The 21282-nt window shown below is 41.6% G+C and overlaps 1 protein-coding gene across 1 annotated transcript in view; it reads left to right on the forward strand.

The window, feature by feature from the left end:
- LOC128232340 (uncharacterized) overlaps positions 1-21282 on the forward strand; it is a 44742-nt gene that overhangs the window by 20249 nt on the left and 3211 nt on the right. The window contains exons 2-11 of the mRNA XM_052945841.1: positions 1202-1222; positions 1423-1602; positions 12663-12814; positions 14449-14541; positions 14811-14883; positions 15120-15277; positions 15717-15837; positions 17296-17511; positions 17750-17901; positions 18417-18509. Of these exons, the coding sequence (XP_052801801.1) occupies positions 1202-1222; positions 1423-1602; positions 12663-12814; positions 14449-14541; positions 14811-14883; positions 15120-15277; positions 15717-15837; positions 17296-17511; positions 17750-17901; positions 18417-18509 (1259 nt within the window). The remainder of the gene's footprint in view (positions 1-1201; positions 1223-1422; positions 1603-12662; positions 12815-14448; positions 14542-14810; positions 14884-15119; positions 15278-15716; positions 15838-17295; positions 17512-17749; positions 17902-18416; positions 18510-21282) is intronic.

The raw sequence follows: 21282 nt of genomic DNA on the forward strand, positions 1-21282 counted from the left end.
AGTTTGTACCAGTAGCTCCGTTTTTTTCATCACGCGTCTGTGTTTGAGGAACAGAGATTTTAGTACGTTCTTGTGTCAATATTTCTAAAACAAAATTGAATTTCATTGCGCTAAATGCTTAGTGTTTGTTTAAATGTAATTTGTTATGTGATTCATCATCTACTTGTGTACGAATATTACAATTATGGTTAAAGTGTCGCATATAGACGAACTGGAAATAATTAGACTTCGAAATGAAAGATTAAGTGCTTTTAAGTTTCACGTGTCTTTCAAAGAAAGAGGTTTGCTATTAGTAGTCAGAGTAAATACACACACAGAACACAAAGCATTGTAAAACGATTGAAAAACCTGTGCAGTTTTATTCAAAATATTATACATTCACATTCACCGCATAAACTCTAAACAAATTGGATTTGAGGGGGGGGGGGACACACATGAAAAGTTTGCGCCCCTACTTACGCCAAATCGTCAAATCCGGACCCGCCCGTGAGATCGTTTTTTTCTGATTTCGTCAATGAATCAAATATCAATAGATGATAATGACTATTACAAAATACCACCATGTTGATTTCCGTCAGCAATAATCTATAGTAAATTATAATGACATTTCGCATGAACCAGTTCGCAGACATTTATTTCAAACAAGCTTTTAGTTTGCTGATAAAGTTTTTAACTGTCATTTTCTGCAAGCATCATCTACTTTCAATGAACTCAAAAGTGATAATTTTACCTTTTAAATGTTAAGATTTTAGACTTAAAAAGGTTTGAATTAATTTAATGGCTTTTGAATATGTAAAATTTGTTTATGATAACAGTAAATAACGTCGAATAATTTGCACTTGGTTGATCTAAATACAGTAATGTAGGACATTAAATATATTTTTCGAAATTAAACACCTATGAACACCCTTAAATGGCATTTAAAACCCGTGTTCCTGTCGTGAATGATCGACATGAGACGTTGAGAACAGTTTCATTTTGTTACCTTATTTAATTTACACTAAACAGAAAATGAATGACTATGGTGTCCTGGCTTCGTCCCTGGAATTCATCGTGTAATGTAAATTTTGTAGTATTTAATTCATTAAATGAAGTTTAATTCTTTAAAACGTTTCGATAATAGAATGCCCTAGTCCGTTTCATTTCATATAACACGTATCATGTTGTAATAAATATATCTCAATGTTTCTGTTTCTTTCAGGGGGATACGTAGGAGACATAGGTAAGTTGACTGATTCTCCTTCTTCAAACAAACAAAAACTATAAGATATGCATATTAAAGTACCACAAAACCGTAGAAACACATTCAGTATACGATAACACATTCAGTAATCGATGTATTTATTATAAATCATTATATAACCACACGACTGTCCGCTATCGTTTCCCGTGTATATACGTCCGTCTGTGTATATGTTGCAGCCCCGCCATTCTGGAAGGACCTGATACCTGAGAATGTGTGTGACGGCGCCAGTCAGTCGCCTATCGACCTACCACAGAATGCAGCCATGGAGTATGACGCCAACCTGGCGGAGTTCTCGTACCACGGATATGAAAACATGGCAACGTCAAACATCTCGGTCCACAACAACGGTCACACAGGTATAGAATCATCACCACTAAATTAGGTCTGCACATACCTCAAAAACAGGTTAACATGTATAGGGTCATCGCTGGGTTGGGTGCACAGATCTTCATAAGAGGTCATAGTATATGGTAATCGCTGGGTTGGGTTGCACACCTTAATAACAGGTTCATGTAAGGGTCATCTGGCTGGGTTGGGTCTAACACACCTAGTAACAGGTTCACATCTAGGGTCATCGCTGGTTGGGTTGCACACCTTAATAACAGGTTTACATGTATAGGTCATCGCTAGGTTGGGTCTGCACACACCTTAATAACAGGTTTCACATGTCAGGGTCATCGCTAGGTTGGGTTGCACACACTTAATAACAGGTTTACATGTATAGGGTCATCGCTAGGTTGGGTCTGCACACACCTTAATAACAGGTTTACATGTACAGGGTCATCGCTAGGTTGGGTTTGCACACACCTTAATAACAGCTTAACATGTATAGGGTCATCGCTGGGTTGGGTCTGCACACACCTTAATAACAGGTTTACATGTATAGGGTCATCGCTAGGTTGGGTCTGCACACCTTAATAACAGGTTTACATGTACAGGGTCATCGCTGGGTTGGGTCTGCACACCTTAATAACAGGTTTACATGTATAGGGTCATCGCTAGGTTGGGTCTGCACACCTTAATAACAGCTTAACATGTATAGGGTCATCGCTAGGTTGGGTCTGCACACACCTTAATAACAGGTTTACATGTACAGGGTCATCGCTAGGTTGGGTCTGCACACCTTAATAACAGCTTAACATGTATAGGGTCATCGCTAGGTTGGGTCTGCACACACCTTAATAACAGGTTTACATGTACAGGGTCATCGCTAGGTTGGGTCTGCACACACCTTAATAACAGCTTAACATGTAAGGGTCATCGCTAGGTTGGGTCTGCACACACCTTAATAACAGGTTTACATGTACAGGGTCATCGCTAGGTTGGGTCTGCACACACCTTAATAACAGGTTTACATGTACAGGGTCATCGCTAGGTTGGGTCTGCACACACCTTAATAACAGGTTTACATGTACAGGGTCATCGCTAGGTTGGGTCTGCACACACCTTAATAACAGGTTTACATGTACAGGGTCATCGCTAGGTTGGGGTCTGCACACCTTAATAACAGGTTTACATGTACAGGGTCATCGCTGGGTTGGGTCTGCACACACCTTAATAACAGGTTTACATGTACAGGGTCATCGCTAGGTTGGGTCTGCACACACCTCAATAACAGGTTTACATGTATGGGTCATCGCTAGGTTGGGTCTGCACACACCTTAATAACAGGTTTACATGTATAGGGTCATCGCTAGGTTGGGTCTGCACACACCTCAATAACAGGTTTACATGTATAGGGTCATCGCTAGGTTGGGTCTGCACACACCTCAATAACAGGTTTACATGTATAGGGTCATCGCTAGGTTGGGTCTGCACACACCTCAATAACAGGTTTACATGTATAGGGTCATCGCTAGGTTGGGTCTGCACACACCTCAATCATAGGTTCACATGTATATGATCAATGCTGAGTTGGGTTTGCACACACATCAATAACAGATTCGCATGTATGGGTCATCGCTGGGTTGGGTCTGCACACACATCAATAATAGGTTCATGCGTATAGGGTCATCGCTGGGTTGGATCTGAACACACATCAATAACAGGTTCACATGTATAGGGTCATCGCTGGGTTGTGTGTGCACACCTCAATAACAGGTTCATATGAATAGGGTCACCGCTGGGTTGGTCTGAACGCACCTCAATAACAGGTCCACACGTATAGGGTCATCGCTAGGTTGGGTCTGCACACCCCAATAACAGGTTCACACGTATAGGGTCATCGCTGGGTTGGGTCTTAACACATATCAATAACAGGTTCACATGTATAGGGTCATCGCTGGGTTGGGTCTACACACACCTGAGTAACAGGTTCACACGTCTAGGGTCATCGCTGGGTTGGGTCTGCGCACATCTCAATAACAGGTCCACATATTTAGGGTCATCGCAGGGTTGGGTCTGCACACACCTCAATAACAGGTTCATAAGTATAGAGTCATCGCTGAGTTGGGCTGCACACATATCAATAGCAGGTTCATACGTATAGGGTCATCGCGGTGTTGGGTCTGCACACATATCAATAACAGGTTCAAATGAATAGGGTCATCGCTGGGTTGGGTCTGCACACATATCAATAGCAGGTTCATACGTATAGGGTCATCGCTGAGTTGGGTCTGCACACATATCAATAAAACGTTCATACGTATAGGGTCATCGCTGGGTTGGGTCTGCACACACATCAATAACAGGTTCATACGTATAGGGTCATCGCTGGGTTGGGTCTGCACACATCAATAACAGGTTCACGCGTATAGGTCATTGCTGGGTTGGGTCTGCACCCCTACCCTGCCCCCCCCCCCCCCCAATAACAGGTTCACCTGTATAGGGTCATCGCTGGGTTGGGTCTGCACCAATCTCATTAAAATCATATCGTGACGTTCACTTCATTCCATTACGTTATAGCGTAACGTCGTGAAGCGTGTATTGGGGATCTGATTTTAATGAGATTGGGTCTGCACACACCTCAATAACAGCTTAACATGTATAGGGTCATCGCTGGTTGGGTCTGCACACACCCCAATAACAGGTTCACACGTATAGGGTCATCGCCTGGTTGGGTATGCACACACCTCAATAACAGGTTCACATGTATAGGGTCATCGCTGGGTCGGGTCTGAACACATATCAATAACAGGTTCACCTGTATCGGGTCATCGCTGGGGGGGTCTGACCACATATCAATAACAGGTGCACATGAATAGGGTCATCGCTGGGTTGGGTCTGCGCACATATCAAAACAGGTTCACATGTATAGGGTCATCGCTCGGTTGGGTCTGCGCACATATCAATAACAGGTTCACATGTAAAGGGTCATCGCTGGGTTGGGTCTAAACACACCTTAGTAACAGGTTCACACGTGTAGGGTCATCGCTAGGTTAGGTCTGCACACACATCAATAACAGGTTCACATGTATAGGGTCATCGCTTGGTCGGGTCTGCACACCTCTATAACAGGTACACATGTATAGGGTCATCGCTAGGATATGTCTGCAAACACATCAGTAACAGCGCCTGGTTGGTCTGCACACATATCAATAACAGGTTCAAATATATTGGGTCATCGCTAGGTTGGCACTGCACACCTATCAATAACAGGTTCAAATGTATTGGGTCATCGCTAGGTTGGGTCTGCACACATATCAATAACAGGTTCAAATGTATTGGGTCATCGCTAGGTTGGGTCTGCACACACCTTATAACAGGTTCATATGTATAGGGTCATCGCTAGGTTGGGTTGGACATATCTCAATAAACAGGTTCACATGTTTAGAGTCATCGTCTGGTTTGGTCTGCAAACACCTCAATAACAGGTTCAAGCGTATTTGGTCATCGCTAGGTTTGGTCTGAACACATCTCAATAACAGGTCCACATATTCAGGGTCATCGATGGGTTGGGTCTGCACACACCTCAATAACAGGTTTATACGTATAGTGTCATCGCTTGGTTGGGTCTACACACATAAATAACACGTTCATACGTATAGGGTCATCGCTGAGTTGGGTCTGCACACATATCAATAGCAGGTTCATACGTATAGGGTCATCGCTGAGTTGGGGGTGCACACATATCAATGGCAGGTTCAAATGAATAGGGTCATCGCTGGGTTGGATCTGCACACATATCAATAGCAGGTTCATACGTATAGGGTCATCGCTGAGTTGGGGGTGCACACATATCAATTACACGTTCATACGTATAGGGTCATCGCTGAGTTGGGGCTACACATATCAATAGCAGGTTCATACGTATAGGGTCATAGCGGCGTTGGGTCTGCACACATATCAATAACAGGTTCAAATGAATAGGGTCATCGCTGGGTTGGGTCTGCAAACATATCAATAACAGGTTCACATGTATAGGGTCATCACTGGGTTGGGTCTGCACACACCTCAATAACAGCTTAACATGTATAGGGTCATCGCTGGGTTTGGTCTGCACACACCCCATAACAGGTTAACACTTATAGGGTCATCGCCTGATTGGGTCTGCACACACCTCAATAACAGGTTCACATGTATAGGGTCATCGCTGGGTTGGGTCTGGACACATATCAATAACAGGTTCACCTGTTTAGGGTAATCGCCTGGTTGGGTCTGCACACACCTCAATAACAGGTTCACATGTAAAGGGTCATCGCTGGGTTGGGTCTGCGCACATATCAATAACAGTTCACATGTATAGGGTCATCGCTCGGTTGGGTCTGAACACACCTTAGTAACAGGTTCACACGTATAGGGTCATCGCTAGTTAGGTCTGCACACACATCAAAAACAGGTACACATGTAAAGGGTCACCGCTTGGTTGGGTCTGCACACCTCTATAACAGGTTCACATGTATAGGGTCATCGCTAGGTTATGTATGCACACACATCAATAGCAGGTGCACACGTATATGGTCATCGCCTGGTTGGGTTCGCACACACCTTAATAACAGGTTCACATGTATAAGTTCATAGCCTGGTTGGGTTTGCACACACATCAATAACAGGTTCACACGTATATGGTCATCGCCTGGTTGGGTTTGCACACACATCAATAACAGGTACACATGTATAGTGTCATCGCTAGGTTGGGTCTGCACACACCTTAATAAGAGGTCCACATGTATAGGGTCATCGCTAGGTTGGGTCTGCACAACTCTATAACAGGTACACATGTATAGGGTCATCGCTAGGTTGGGTCTGCACACACATCAATAACAGGTCCACATTTATAGGGTCATCGCTAGGCTGGGTCTGCACACACATCAATAACAGGTCCACATGTATAGTGTCATCGCTGGGTTGGGTCTACACACCTCTATAACAGGTACACATGTATAGGGTCATCGCTAGGTTATGTCTGTACACACATCAATAACAGGTGCACACGAATATGGTCATCGCCTTGTTGGGTTTGCACACACCTTAAAACAGGTTCACATGTATAGGTTCATCGCCTGGTTGGGTGTGCACACATATCAATAACAGGTTCAAATGTATTGGGTCATCGTTGGGTTGGGTCTGCACACACATCAATAACAGGTTCACATGTATAGGGTCATCGCTAGGTTGGGTCTGCACACATAATCAACAGGTACACATGTATAGGGTCATCGCCTGGTTGGGTCTGCACACATATCAATAACAGGTTCACATGTATAGGGTCATCACTAGGTTGGGTCTGCACACATAAATAACAGGTACACATGTATAGGTTCATCGCCTGATTGGGTCTGCACACATATCAATAACAGGTTCAAATGTATTGGGTCATCGCTAGGTTGGGTCTGCACACACATCAATAACAAGTTCACATGTATAGGGTCATCGCTAAGTTGGGTCTGGACAAATCTCAATAACAGGTTCACATGTTTAGGGTCATTGCCTGGTTGGGTTTGCACACACCTCAATAACAGGTTCAAATGTACTGGGTCATCGCTAAGTTGGGTCTGCACACATAAATAACAGGTACACATGTATTGGGTCATCGTTAAGTTGGGTCTGCACACCTCTATAACAGGTTCACATGTATAGGGTCATCGCTAAGTTGGGTCTGGACATATCTCAATTACAGGTTCACATGTATAGGGTCATCGCCTGGTTGGGTCTGCACACATATCAATAACAGGTTCACATGTATAGGGTCATCACTAGGTTGGGTCTGCACACATAAATAACAGGTACACATGTATAGGTTCATCGCCTGATTGGGTCTGCACACATATCAATAACAGGTTCAAATGTATTGGGTCATCGCTAGGTTGGGTCTGCACACACATCAATAACAAGTTCACATGTATAGGGTCATCGCTAAGTTGGGTCTGGACAAATCTCAATAACAGGTTCACATGTTTAGGGTCATTGCCTGGTTGGGTTTGCACACACCTCAATAACAGGTTCAAATGTACTGGGTCATCGCTAAGTTGGGTCGGGACATATAAATAACAGGTACACATGTATTGGGTCATCGCTAAATTGGGTCTGCACACCTCTATAACAGGTTCACATGTATTGGGTCATCGCTAAGGTGGGTCTGGACATATAAATAACAGGTACACATGTATTGGGTCATCGCTAGGTTGGGTCTGCACATATAAATAACAGGTTCACATGGCCTGGGTCATCGCTAAGTTGGGTCTGCACATCTATAACAGGTACACATATATTGGGTCATCGCTAGGTTGGGTTTGCACCCATAAATAACAGGTCCACATGTTAAGGGTCATCGCTAGGTTGGGTCTGCACACCTCTATTACAGGTTCAAATGTACTGGGTCATCGCTAGGTTGGGTCTGCACACCTCAATAACAGGTTCAAATGTACTGGGTCATCGCTAGGTTGGGTCTGCACACATAAATAACAGGTTCACATGTATATGGTCATCGCTAAGTTGGGTCTGGACATATCTCAATTACAGGTTCACATGTTTAGGGTCATCGCTAGGTTGGGTCTGGAAACCTCTATAACAGGTACACATGTATAGGGTCATCGCTAGGTTGGGTCTGCACACCTCTATTACAGGTTCAAATGTACTGGGTCATCGCTAGGTTGGGTCTGGAAACCTCTATAACAGGTTCACATGTATATGGTCATCGCTAGGTTGGGTCTGCACACATTTCTATAACAGGTACACATGTATAGGGTCATCGCTAGGTTGGGTCTGCACACCTCTATTACAGGTTCAAATGTACTGGGTCATCGCTAGGTTGGGTCTGCACACTTCTATAACAGGTTCACATGTATATGGTCATCGCTAGGTTGGGTCTGCACACATTTCTATAACAGGTACACATGTATAGGGTCATCGCTAGGTTGGGTCTGGAAACCTCTATAACAGGTACACATGTATAGGGTCATCGCTAGGTTGGGTCTGGAAACCTCTATAACAGGTACACATGTATATGGTCATCGCTGGGTCGATCTGGACACCTCTATAACAGGTACACATGTATATGGTCATCGCTGGGTCGATCTGGAAACCTCTATAACAGGTACACATGTATATGGTCATCGCTGGGTCGATCTGGACACCTCTATAACAGGTACACATGGTAAGGGTCATCGCTAGGTTGGGTCTGCACACACATCAATAACAGGTTCATATGTATATGGTCATCGCTGAGTTGGGTCTGCACACACATCAATAACAGGTACACATGTATAGGGTCATCGCCTGGTTGGGTCTGCATACACATCAATAACAGGTTCACATGTATAGGGTCATCGCTAGGTTGGGTCTGCACACACATCAATAACAGGTTCATATGTATATGGTCATCGCTGAGTTGGGTCTGCACACACATCAATAACAGGTTCACGTGTATAGAGTCATCGCTAAGTTGGGTCTGGACATATCTCAATAACAGGTTCACGTGTATGGGGTCATCGCTGGGTTGGGTCTGAACACATATCAATAACAGGTTCACCTGTTTAGGGTCATGGCCTGGTTGGGTCTGCACACACCTCAATAACAGGTTCACATGTATATGGTCGTCGCTAGGTTGGGTCTGGACATATCTTAATAACAGGTTCACATGTTTAGGGTCATGGCCTGGTTGGGTCTACACACACCTCAAAAACAGGTTCACGGCGTATTTGGTCATCGCTAGACTGGGTCTGCACACATCTTAATAACAGGTCCACATATTTAGGGTCATCGCTGGGTTGGGTCTACACACACCTCAATAACAGGTTCATACGTATAGGGACATCGCTGAGTTGGGGCTGCACACATATCAAAAGCTGTTAATACTTATAGGGTCATCGCGGCGTTGGGTCTGCACACATATCAATAACAGGTTCAAATGAATAGGGTCATCGCTGGGTTGGGTCTGCACACATATCAATAGCAGGTTCATACGAATAGGGTCATCGCTGAGTTAGGGCTGCACACATATCAATGGCAGGTTCATACGTATTGGGTCATTGCTGGGTTGGGTCTGCACACATATCAATAATAGGTTTAAATGAATAGGGTCATCGCTTGGTTGTGTCTGCATAGACATCAGTAACAGGTTCATACGTATAGGGTCATCGCTGGGTTGGGTCTGCATACATATCAATGACAGGTTCATACGTACAGGGTCATCGCTGGCGGTTGGGTCTGCACACATATCAATAACAGGTTCAAATGTATTGGATCATCGCTGGGTTGAGTCTGCACACATCAATAACAGGTTCACACGTATAGGGTCATTGCTGGGTTGGGTCTGCACACATATCTATAACAAGTTCACATGTATAGGGTCATCGCAAGGTTGGGTCTGCACAGACCTCAAAAACAGGTTAACATGTATTGGACCATCGCTGGGTTTGGTCTGAAAATATATCAATACCAGGTTCACTCGTATCAGGTGTTCGCTGGGTTGGGTCTGCACACACACATCAATAACAGGTTCACTGGTATAGGGTCATCGCTTGGTTGGGTTTGCACACACCTTAATGACATGTAAAGGGTCATCGCTGGGTTAGGTCTGCACATATCTCTATAACAGGTACACATGCATAGGGTCATCGCTAGGCTAGGTCTGTACACATCTCAATAACAGGTTCATATGTTAAGGGTTATCGCTAGGTTGGGGTTCTGCACAGATCAATAACAGGTTCACATGTATTGGGTCATTGCTGGGTTGGGTCTGCACACATCTCAGTAAGAGGTTCACATGTATAGGGTCATCGCTTGGTTGGGTCTGCACTCATATCAATAACAGGTTTACATGTATAGGGTCATCGCTTGGTTGGGTCTGCGCACATGAATAACAGGTTCACATGTATAGGGTCATCGCTTGGTTGGGTCTGCGCACATGAATAACAGGTTCACATGTATAGGGTCATCGCTTGGTTGGGTCTGCGCACATGAATAACAGGTTCACATGTATAGGGTCATCGCTTGGTTGGGTCTGCACACATGAATAACAGGTTCACATGTATAGGGTCATCGCTTGGTTGGGTCTGCACACATGAATAACAGGTTCACATGTATAGGGTCATTGCTGGGTTGGGTTGCTCACGTATCAATAACAGGTTTACATGTATAGGGTCATCGCTGGGTTGGGTCTGCACATATATCAATAACAGGTTCACATGTATAGGGTCATCGCTTGGTTGGGTCTGCACACATGAATAACAGGTTCACATGTATAGGGTCATCGCTTGGTTGGGTCTGCACACATCAATAACAGGTTCACATGTATAGGGTCATCGCTGGGTTGGGTCTGCGCACATGAATAACAGGTTCACATGTATAGGGTCATCGCTTGGTTGGGTCTGCACACATGAATAACAGGTTCACATGTATAGGGTCATCGCTGGGTTGGGTTGCTCACGTATCAATAACAGGTTTACATGTATAGGGTCATCGCTGGGTTGGGTCTGCACATATATCAATAACAGGTTAACATGTATAGGACCATCTCTAGGTTGTGTGTGCACACATCTCAATAAGATGTTCACATGTATATGGTCCTTGCTCGATAACAATTAACTCTTTTTTAGAATATAAAAACATTTTAATAACCACACTTACTACCTGTGTCGTGGGTTTGAAAACAACGAATGATATCAATCTGATCTAAAGTTGGTCTACGATTGTTTCATCGACAGTCAACAAACTGGATTGTTATGGTTAACTACCAATACTTTTCAGGCAAATATTCTGTTCAGGTTTTTTTTTTAATATAATATAATGTCGATTTATGATTTTCTGCGTAATTAAACCTAAATGCATCCAGGTAACAGGTTCGTTACGGCAGACAGATGACAGCTTATCTGCTCTGGATTTAAGGGAGGTACAAGATATTTCGCGAATATAAACGGATGCAAATTTTCTTATGGCTTGGATGTGTCTGTTTACAAGCATGAATATCAAAATATGCAATTAATTGTTTTTATATACTTTGTAATATGTGGTCGTGCTGGTGTATATAAAAAGTATTATGCTATTATAGCGCCCATATCTTGTTTCGTCCAGAAATGTCACATCATGAGATTTAGTGACAACATTGTTTTATCTGGTTGTATCTATTTCACCAAAAGACGTAATAAAATGATCGTCCACAATTTTAACTGTTGTGTTTACTTTCTCAACATAACTTGGGCCACAATTATGACTGTACTGTAAGGTATCCGATTGTCAATTTTATCGGACTATCGGCTATAATTTTATTTTTTGTTAACAAGTGACCAAACACAATTTTGATGTTTGCTATCATTTGAAAGGGTATTCCATGCTGATTACTTATACGTAAAACAAGTTATCAAAACACATTACAGATAAAGGCTATTGTAGTAAGCATATTTTCCTCTTTATTTTAACTGAAATCGAAAGTGGAATTACCCTTTTCGTAATATTTCTATGCCAAAAAGCTTGTTTGTTAAATATATTTTTACATATTCTTTCTCTTCTTCTTCTTCTTCTTCTTCTTCTTCTTCTTCTTCTTCTTCTTCTTCTTCTGTGCAAAACGGGGTATCCAGCACTGGTCACATGGCCGGAAACACGCGTCCGGTTTGCAAGAAAACCCATTCTCTACCCGTAAATCCCTTTCTCTACTCGTAATTACATTTTTTACTCGTAAAACCCTTTCAAATGGTACCAAAATACTATAGGGTCACCAAGCATCCAAAAATTGAAAAATTGTATATCGGATATCTCAAATAAGGAGTATACATCTCCAAGACAATGGATTATAAAGACAGAAGGAGTGCGGAATGTTGGTTTAATAGCCGTGCATGAAGTGGAAGAACAATATATCACCTTACAGACGTTGAAAAATGGCCTTTGCAAAAGTGATATAATTTATGTATTCAAATTAGTATTGTATCTTTTATGCTTGAAGGTATAATGTCTCGTTATAGATATTTCAAAATAAGTGTTACACTATGTCAGAAGTGAGTGAGGAATGCTTAAATCAATCCTTGTTTTCTGTCATATACAGTTCAGTTGAGTATTCTGGACAACCAAGGGACTTACATCACGGGCGGTGGACTGGCGGAGCAGTATGACGCCTTGCAAGCCCACTTCCATTGGGGACCGACGAACATGGAGGGCTCCGAACACACATTCCGAGGCCACAAGTTCCCCCTCGAGGTACGCGGAGAATGGCCTCTGTAAGGCAGAATCGTGACGAATATGTCGTACAATGTAACTGAAGTGTAATACAGCAACTGCATGCAGTCTGGGTTGCTTCATTAGAATTGTACTTTATTGACAAAACATAAGATTATCAGATTATAGTCATCAAGATATCCATTTAATGACAAAATAGTAAATGATAAGAGGCAAACCTATCAACGTAGACTTTTCCCATACTTAATCATTGCAGCTCCTCCCAATGTCGTTTTCTCCAAGAACTTCATAAATAATGCTAGTTCATTGTAAATTTCAACTCATTCAGCAGATATTAAGTGGGATTTGAACAGATACGCCAAACTGGTAATTTCGTCGGCGAAAGACGAGTTCCTGCGTGGTTGATATGAAACATATGTCACGCACAGCGGTAAAACACGTGCATTTGCATGACAAGGCATCATAATTTTTAAGCAAAAAAGATAACTCAATTTGCAGTGAAATTGACTACGCCACTGGATGATTAGTTTGTCAGTGAAAAAGATAACGCGGCTGGTACTATATTAGAAAAAATAATTTGTTCCGGATTCATTTTTTAAGGTGTTCCATCACACATTAAGGTATGCTTTTCATGATGCTGTGGAATGTACGTCAATGGTGGTCCATGTAAAACTCGTGTCCTTTGAACGAGATTTATCTCATATGTAAGGTTATATACATCGAATACATGGAGTATTTATTTGCTCAATATTTCCATTGTAATCAAACGTAAATTCGAAAATGTTGTAATATTTCTGAACCAAACCTCCAGTTGAAATATTTACGTTACTTTAAATAATTATATATTTTAAATAATAATATATTTTACATATTTTTTCTGTGCGCTCGAAAGCGCCCAAATGAAGTCGGGTTAATGACTGTACGAGACTACCTAATGGTTTATAGTCTACCTGAATAGGTCAACCCTTGAAAGAACAGCTGGATAACAATGATCACATTCAGATCTCCTTGGCTCGTCAACAAAGAATGCTTGTAGGGAATGTAGGGTATATTATGTGTCATTACTCAGCAACTTATCAAAGACTCCATAACTTAACAGTTCATTGTTGAAAAAAATCGTATGCGTATCAGTAATTTGATCATTTAAATACAAAATTAATGTAGAAAGTCCACATTCAAATATCAACAAGGAAATACTATACCGCTCTTCTTTTTTTAATTTGCCGGCACGCAAATCGACACTGAAAATGAAATTAAATATTACAGGGACAATGATATTTTTATATCGAGTATGGTTTTCTCAGATGATTTTTGATTCCCACCTATTATAACTCCAGAATCCTGACACGTTCTCTCCATTACTTACCAATTGCGGTAAGCTAAATCGCTGAAACGTTCTTTCCAAACCCAAACATAGTAAATACCAAAGGTTTTGACACGTGTGACGTGTAACTTGTGACATGTAACTCATCATTCCCGGATCTCTCGGATATGCCGCCTAGTTCTGTGTTCTACGCTACTGACCAATTTCGCCCAGTTCTGAAACGTTCCGTACACTGCTTTCCCCGTCTGTCTAGATATACTGCCATGTTCTGACACGTGTGTCCTGTTACACATATTGACCGCCCAATTTTGACACGTGTTTCGTTTTTCAGCTTCACATCGTGCACAAGAAGCGGAGCGCAATGGACATTACAGCGGCTGCGAATATGTCGGATGGACTGGCAGTTCTCGGATTCTTCTTCGACGTAAGTTGGTTCTCTTCGCTAGACAATGCTACCTGGGGGAGGGGGAGTCGGGGAGGTGAGGGTCGGGGTGAAGAGGGGTTCTTAATCTCAGCATATGTGTGTTTGTTACGGTATTTTTATACCAAAATTAGCTGATATTTACATACTAGTATGGTATTCATGGCTGGTAGGCTGTATATTTCTTACTATCCTATATAAAGGTATGTATGAAACTGAACTCCTGTCCCGTTTCTATTATACTTAAAACGAATTTCAAATGTCATTGACAGATTGATGGTTACGACAGGGACAACGCCGCCCTGGAACCCCTCATTACATCCTTGGAGAACGTCCGATTTAAAGGTAAGTGACCTTATAACACTCTTGTGAACCTTTTGTCATAGTTACTCTTCCCTATTTAAACTTTCGAGCAATGACATCGTAATGTGTTTATGTCTTAAACTGGAACGGCCTTTCGTGAAAGAAACCATCAAGCTTTACTTCTTGATTTACTGCAAACATGTATTAGTTACATCGCGGACTACCTTACATTATGAATGGTATGCAATTGAGTTAACTATCATGTTAACATTCAACAGGTAAATCGCGGCCGTTGAACATTGACTTTTCCGCACTGATGCCGACGACAGAGCATAGCGAGTTCTACCGGTACAACGGCTCCCTAACCACGCCCACCTGTAACGAAGCCGTCGTGTGGACAGTGTTTGAGAACAAGAACACGCTCTCCACCAGACAGGTGTGTGTATACGACACAATATTCCATGCAGTCTTCGAACCGGCATTTCAAGCTTGGAGAAAATCAGCCAATGCAATCCTCTTTCTCCTATTCCTGTAAAGACGCATGTCAAACAGTATTCACTAGCGGATCCAGGGTGGGGGTGCGCAACACCCCCCCCCCCAAAAAAAAAAATCAAAAAAAATTGTCAATTTTTACTTTTCGTTCAAAATAGGAGAAAAAGTAATAAAGTGCGTCCTAAATCACCATTTTCGGACTAGAAACAGTTTAAACTTTCTTGTGGGAGTATCCCCAACCCCTGCCAACACTAAACCAAATATGTTTCGGTTCTGAGGAAGAGGCGCATCTCAAAAGGTTTCTAAGTTATGCCCTTCTAACGTCGAATCCTGGATCCCGCCACCCCCGATAATTCTATTACCACATGTTGTTTTTGTACCAGATGGCGGCCTTCCGGACACTGTACGAGAATGAGGAGGGCCAAACGGCCCACAAGATGACCATGAACTATCGGCCGGTGCAGGACATCCGACGCCGTACTGTCTACAAAAACTACCAGACGGGTAAGTCTCAATCTTATATACGCGAACGAGTGACAAAGCGGCCAAATATATGTTCATCATCTATTGGATCATGCAGCCCCTGCCCGGTTATTGCATTTTTTACCAAACCAAACATGAGTACATGAAGGCAACACTACCCCTAGCATTTTAGAAAATAGTGAGTTATTAACACAAACATATATACAAATAGTAGCCTAGGTTTCTTATATGTTTCTCGGGGAAATACTAGTATCATGTTATTTATTCTATTGTGAAAATATAAATCACCCCAGTGTTGCTAAAATAAATGTAACGCAGCGTCACCTATACCGTATCAAAATGAAGTCATAGTGTTAATCATCATCCAATTAAAGAGACTTTGTTCTAAAGCTTAAAGCTGCACTCTCACAGATATAACATTTTTTATAACTTTTTTCATTTTATGTCTTGGAAAGAGCAAATTTTGCGTAATTATCTACAAACCAATGATATAAGATTGTTAACAAAAAATCAGATCAAAGATTTTCATATTTCCGTTCGGAAAATTATGTTTTATGTCTTAAACCGTTACTAACGGTTAAAGAAAAGTGCATAAAACATCATTTTTTGAACTTAAATATAAAAATCTGTGATCTATTTTTTTGTCAGCAGTCTTGTATCACTGGTTTCCATGGAATTTCGCAAAATTGGCTCCTTATAAAGACAAAAAAAAAGTTGTCAAAACGTTCAATTCGGAGAGTGCAGCTTTAAGACAACTAAAAATATTGAAATGCGGTGTAAGATGAAAATGCATTTTACTCATGTTTTACTCGTGATCACAGATTGAGTTATTTTCACTCGTGACTGGTGTTATTTTCACTCGTGGCTGGTGCACCATTCGTAAAAATATTGCTTTTGTTATCATTGAAACTTGAAACTTGTTTATTTACTTTAACGCATATTTCTACATATAAATACATAATATGACGTTGTTCAATAATGAGTTAGAAGATAATAAAAGCAATGCAGCAATGCCGACACAAGCATTAAATAACCAGTAAGGCTAATCAATGAAAAAACAACAACATGAAAATGAGCACACAGTACATCATATACATAGTTCAATGCATAGTATATAACTGATGTACAACATGTATATACATAATAGGTGTTCACCAACGTGTCAACAGACAACAACACATCAATATATTGGTAAATAGTTCATGGTTATACGTTTTAGAACAATGCATAATAATCTCTGAAAAGGTAAGTTTTTATAGGATTCTTGAAAATGTTTAGTTACTCACGTTAACTAAGGCCCATAGACAGTTCGTTCCAATGCTTAGAGCCAATAGTACCAGACGGTGTATGCAGTTCGATCTAACACTGGACCTCAACATCTTTGTACGATATATTGTTTCTACTGTTGTTGGTCAAAGTTCCGATTTTGGTCATGTTGACATTGAAAAACGCCCATAAATATTCCGCTGACGATTTCAGCCGTTCCAAGTAGTTACCACTGGGGTTACCATGGATACGAAGGCCCAGCTAGCTGGGGCATGTACCACACGGAGTGCGCCAAAGACCACCAGTCTCCCATCGACATCCCAGCCCCAGAGCAGCTGGAGTTTGACATCAATATGGACCTGGACACTCTCAGATATCACAACTACGCAAGCAACTTCGACGGAGAGCTCTTCAACAACGGGCATGCCAGTAAGTAGTCCGGGCTCTTTGCAAAATAATTATATGAATTTCCACCCTGTCCGGTTCGCGTATATTGACATAGGCTGCATAATTATTTTTTTGTTAGAAATAAAATAAAAACACAAAATGTATTTAAAATATGTTACCTTTGCACTGAGCCTTTAAAGTGCCCAGATTAGATAAAGAACTAATCTGGCAAACACAAAGTAGTATGACCGGTATACCATAACCTGCATTTCGCGTTTAGTTCAGGTGAACATTCCTGCGGATGCGGGTCTGGCCATTGATCAGGGCGGCCTAGGTGCGGAGTACACGGCGGCCCAGTTCCACTTCCACTGGGGCAAGGATAGCCGCAGCGGCTCCGAGCACACGCGCGAGGGACGCAAGTACCCGCTAGAGGTAACTACATCAGAGAATAATTGTACGTTTCAGTGTTAGATCGTTTTATGTTTTACCGAGAGAGTACATGTGTGCCAAAATTTATTTTTCACGATTGGCGTAGCCACGAGTGAAATATTCATTTTAGGTGTTCACTAGGTGAAATGGTGAACTATATTACGATCATACACTGAAACAAAGATATTTTTTTATTATAAGCCTAAAAATGGAATACAAAGTCATGTTATTAATCTTTCTTAGAAAAATGCGTTATTTCAGAAATAAAAACATGATTTGTGTAAAATTTAAAAAGTAAAATTTGGACATAATCATTAAACAATATGTTTTCTATATCAATAGGATAGTTATCCTTTAATTTCTAAGAAAGCCTATTTATCCGTGTTAAACTACACAAGCGCATGTCATATATTAATGTTTTATCTTTTTGTGAAAAAAAATATCAGTTACTTATCTCTATCAAATGCTAAGAGCCGGACCTTTGTCAGTAACAATGCACTGGTGTTTGTATATTTCAGCTTCACATTGTCCACTTTAAGAAGGCGTATGGCAGCTTAAACAACGCGCTCTTCTATGAGGACGGACTCGCCGTTATAGGAGTTTTCTTTGACGTACGTTCACCAGCCTTACGTTGTGTTGTATGCACAAGTCTTTATAATACAAGATGCGAGTCAATGTATGCACGATGTCAGAGTCTTTATGATACAAGATGCGAGTCTATGTATGCACGATGCAGTCTTTGCTAGTCTATGTATGCACGATGCCGGAGTCTATAATACAAGATGCGAGTCTATGTATGCACGATGCAGTCTTTATAATACAAGATGCGAGTCAATGTATGCACGATGCGCGTCTATATAATACAAGATGCGAATCTATGTATGCACGATGCAGTCTTTATAATACAAGATACGAGTCTATGTATGCACGATGCGAGCCTATATAATACAAGATGCGAGTCTATGTATGCACGATGCGCGTCTATATAATACAAGATGCGAGTCAATGTATGCACGATGCAGTCTTTATAATACAAGATACGAGTCAATGTATGCACGATGCAGTCTTTATAATACAAGATACGAGTCAATGTATGCACGATGCGCGTCTATATAATACAAGATGCGAATCTATGTATGCACGATGCGCGTCTATATAATACAAGATGCGAGTCAATGTATGCACGATGCAGTCTTTATAATACAAGATACGAGTCTATGTATGCACGATGCGCGTCTATATAATACAAGATGCGAGTCAATGTATGCACGATGCAGTCTTTATAATACAAGATACGAGTCAATGTATGCACGATGCAGTCTTTATAATACAAGATGCGAGTCAATGTATGCACGATGCGCGTCTATATAATACAAGATGCGAATCTATGTATGCACGATGCGCGTCTATATAATACAAGATGCGAGTCTATGTATGCACGATGCAGTCTTTATAATACAAGATGCGAGTCAATGTATGCACGATGCGCGTCTATATAATACAAGATGCGAGTCAATGTATGCACGATGCGCGTCTATATAATACAAGATGCGAATCTATGTATGTACGATGCAGTCTTTATAATACAAGATGCGAGTCAATGTATGCACGATGCAGTCTTTATAATGCAAGATACGAGTCTATGTATGCACGATGCGCGTCTATATAATACAAGATGCGAGTCAATGTATGCGCGATGCCGGAGTCTTTTTAATACAAGATACGAGTCTATGTATGCACGATGCGCGTCTATATAATACAAGATGCGAGTCAATGTATGCACGATGCGCGTCTATATAATACAAGATGCGAGTCAATGTATGCACGATGCGCGTCTATATAATACAAGATGCGAATCTATGTATGCACGATGCAGTCTTTATAATACAAGATGCGAGTCTATGTATGCACGATGCCGGAGTCTTTATAATACAAGATACGAGTCTATGTATGCACGATGCGAGTCTATATTATACAAGATGCGAGTCTATGTATGCACGATGCGAGCCTATATAATACAAGATGCGAGTCTATGTATGCACGATGCGAGTCTTTAAAAACAAGATGGGAGCCTATGTATGCACGATTCGAGTCTATATACATGTAATACAAGATGCGAGGGTATGTATGCACGATGCGAGTCTAAATGATACAAGATGCGAGTCTATGTATGCACGATGCGAATCTATATAATACAAGATTCGAGTCTATGTATGCCGATTCGAGTATATGTATGATCGATTCGAGTCTGCATATGTACGATGCTGGTCTATGTATGCACGATGCTGGTCTATATATGTAAGATGCTTATCGATATTCACGGTGCTAGGAAATGCACGGTGCGAGTCCGTCATATGCACGATGCGAGTCTTTATCATTCAAGATGCGAGTCTATATATGCATGGTGCGAGTTCGTGATATGCACGAGGATAATCTTTATAATGCAAGATGCGAGTCTATGTATGCATGATGAGAGTCTATATGCATGTTGCGAGTCAATATGCACGGTGCAAGTCTATATATGCACGATGCGGGTATAAATATGCACTATGCGAGTCTATATGCATGATGCGAGTCTATTTGCATGATGCGAGTCTATATGCACGGTGCAAGTCTATATATGCACGATGCAGGTATAAATATGCACGATGCGAGTCTATATATGCACGATGCGAGTATAAATATGCACGATGCGAGTCTTTATGCACGGTGCAAGTCTTTATAATTATGCACGATGCGGGTATAAATATGCACGATGCGAATCTATACCTGCACGATGCGGGTATAAATTTGCACGGTGCAAGTCTATATATGCACAATGCGGGTATAAATATGCACGGTGCAAGTCTATATATCGCGGCACGATGCGGGTATGAATATTCACGATGCGAGTCTATATAAGCACGATGCGGGTATAAATATGCACGGCGAAAGTCTATATGCACGATACGGGTATAAATATGCACGATGCGAGTCTATATATGCACGATACGGGTATAAATATGCACGATGCGAGTCTATATATGCACGATGCGGGTATAAATATGCACGATGCGAGTATATATATACACGGTGCAAGTCTATATATGCACGATACGAGTCTATATGCATGGTGCGAGTCTATATATGCACGGTGCGAGTCTATATGCACGGTGCAAGTCTATATATACACGATGTGGGTATAAATATGCACGATGCGAGTCTATATGCATGATGCGAGTCTATATGCACGGTGCTAGTCTATAAAGCACGATGCGAGTCTATATGCACGGTGCGAGTCTATATGCATGATGCGAGTCTATATGCACGATTCAAGTCTATATATGCATGGTGCTGGTATGAATATGCGCGATGCGAGTCTATATATGTACGAGTCAATATGCA

This window comes from Mya arenaria, chromosome 4 (assembly GCF_026914265.1).
Source record: "Mya arenaria isolate MELC-2E11 chromosome 4, ASM2691426v1".
NCBI lineage: Eukaryota > Metazoa > Mollusca > Bivalvia > Myida > Myidae > Mya > Mya arenaria.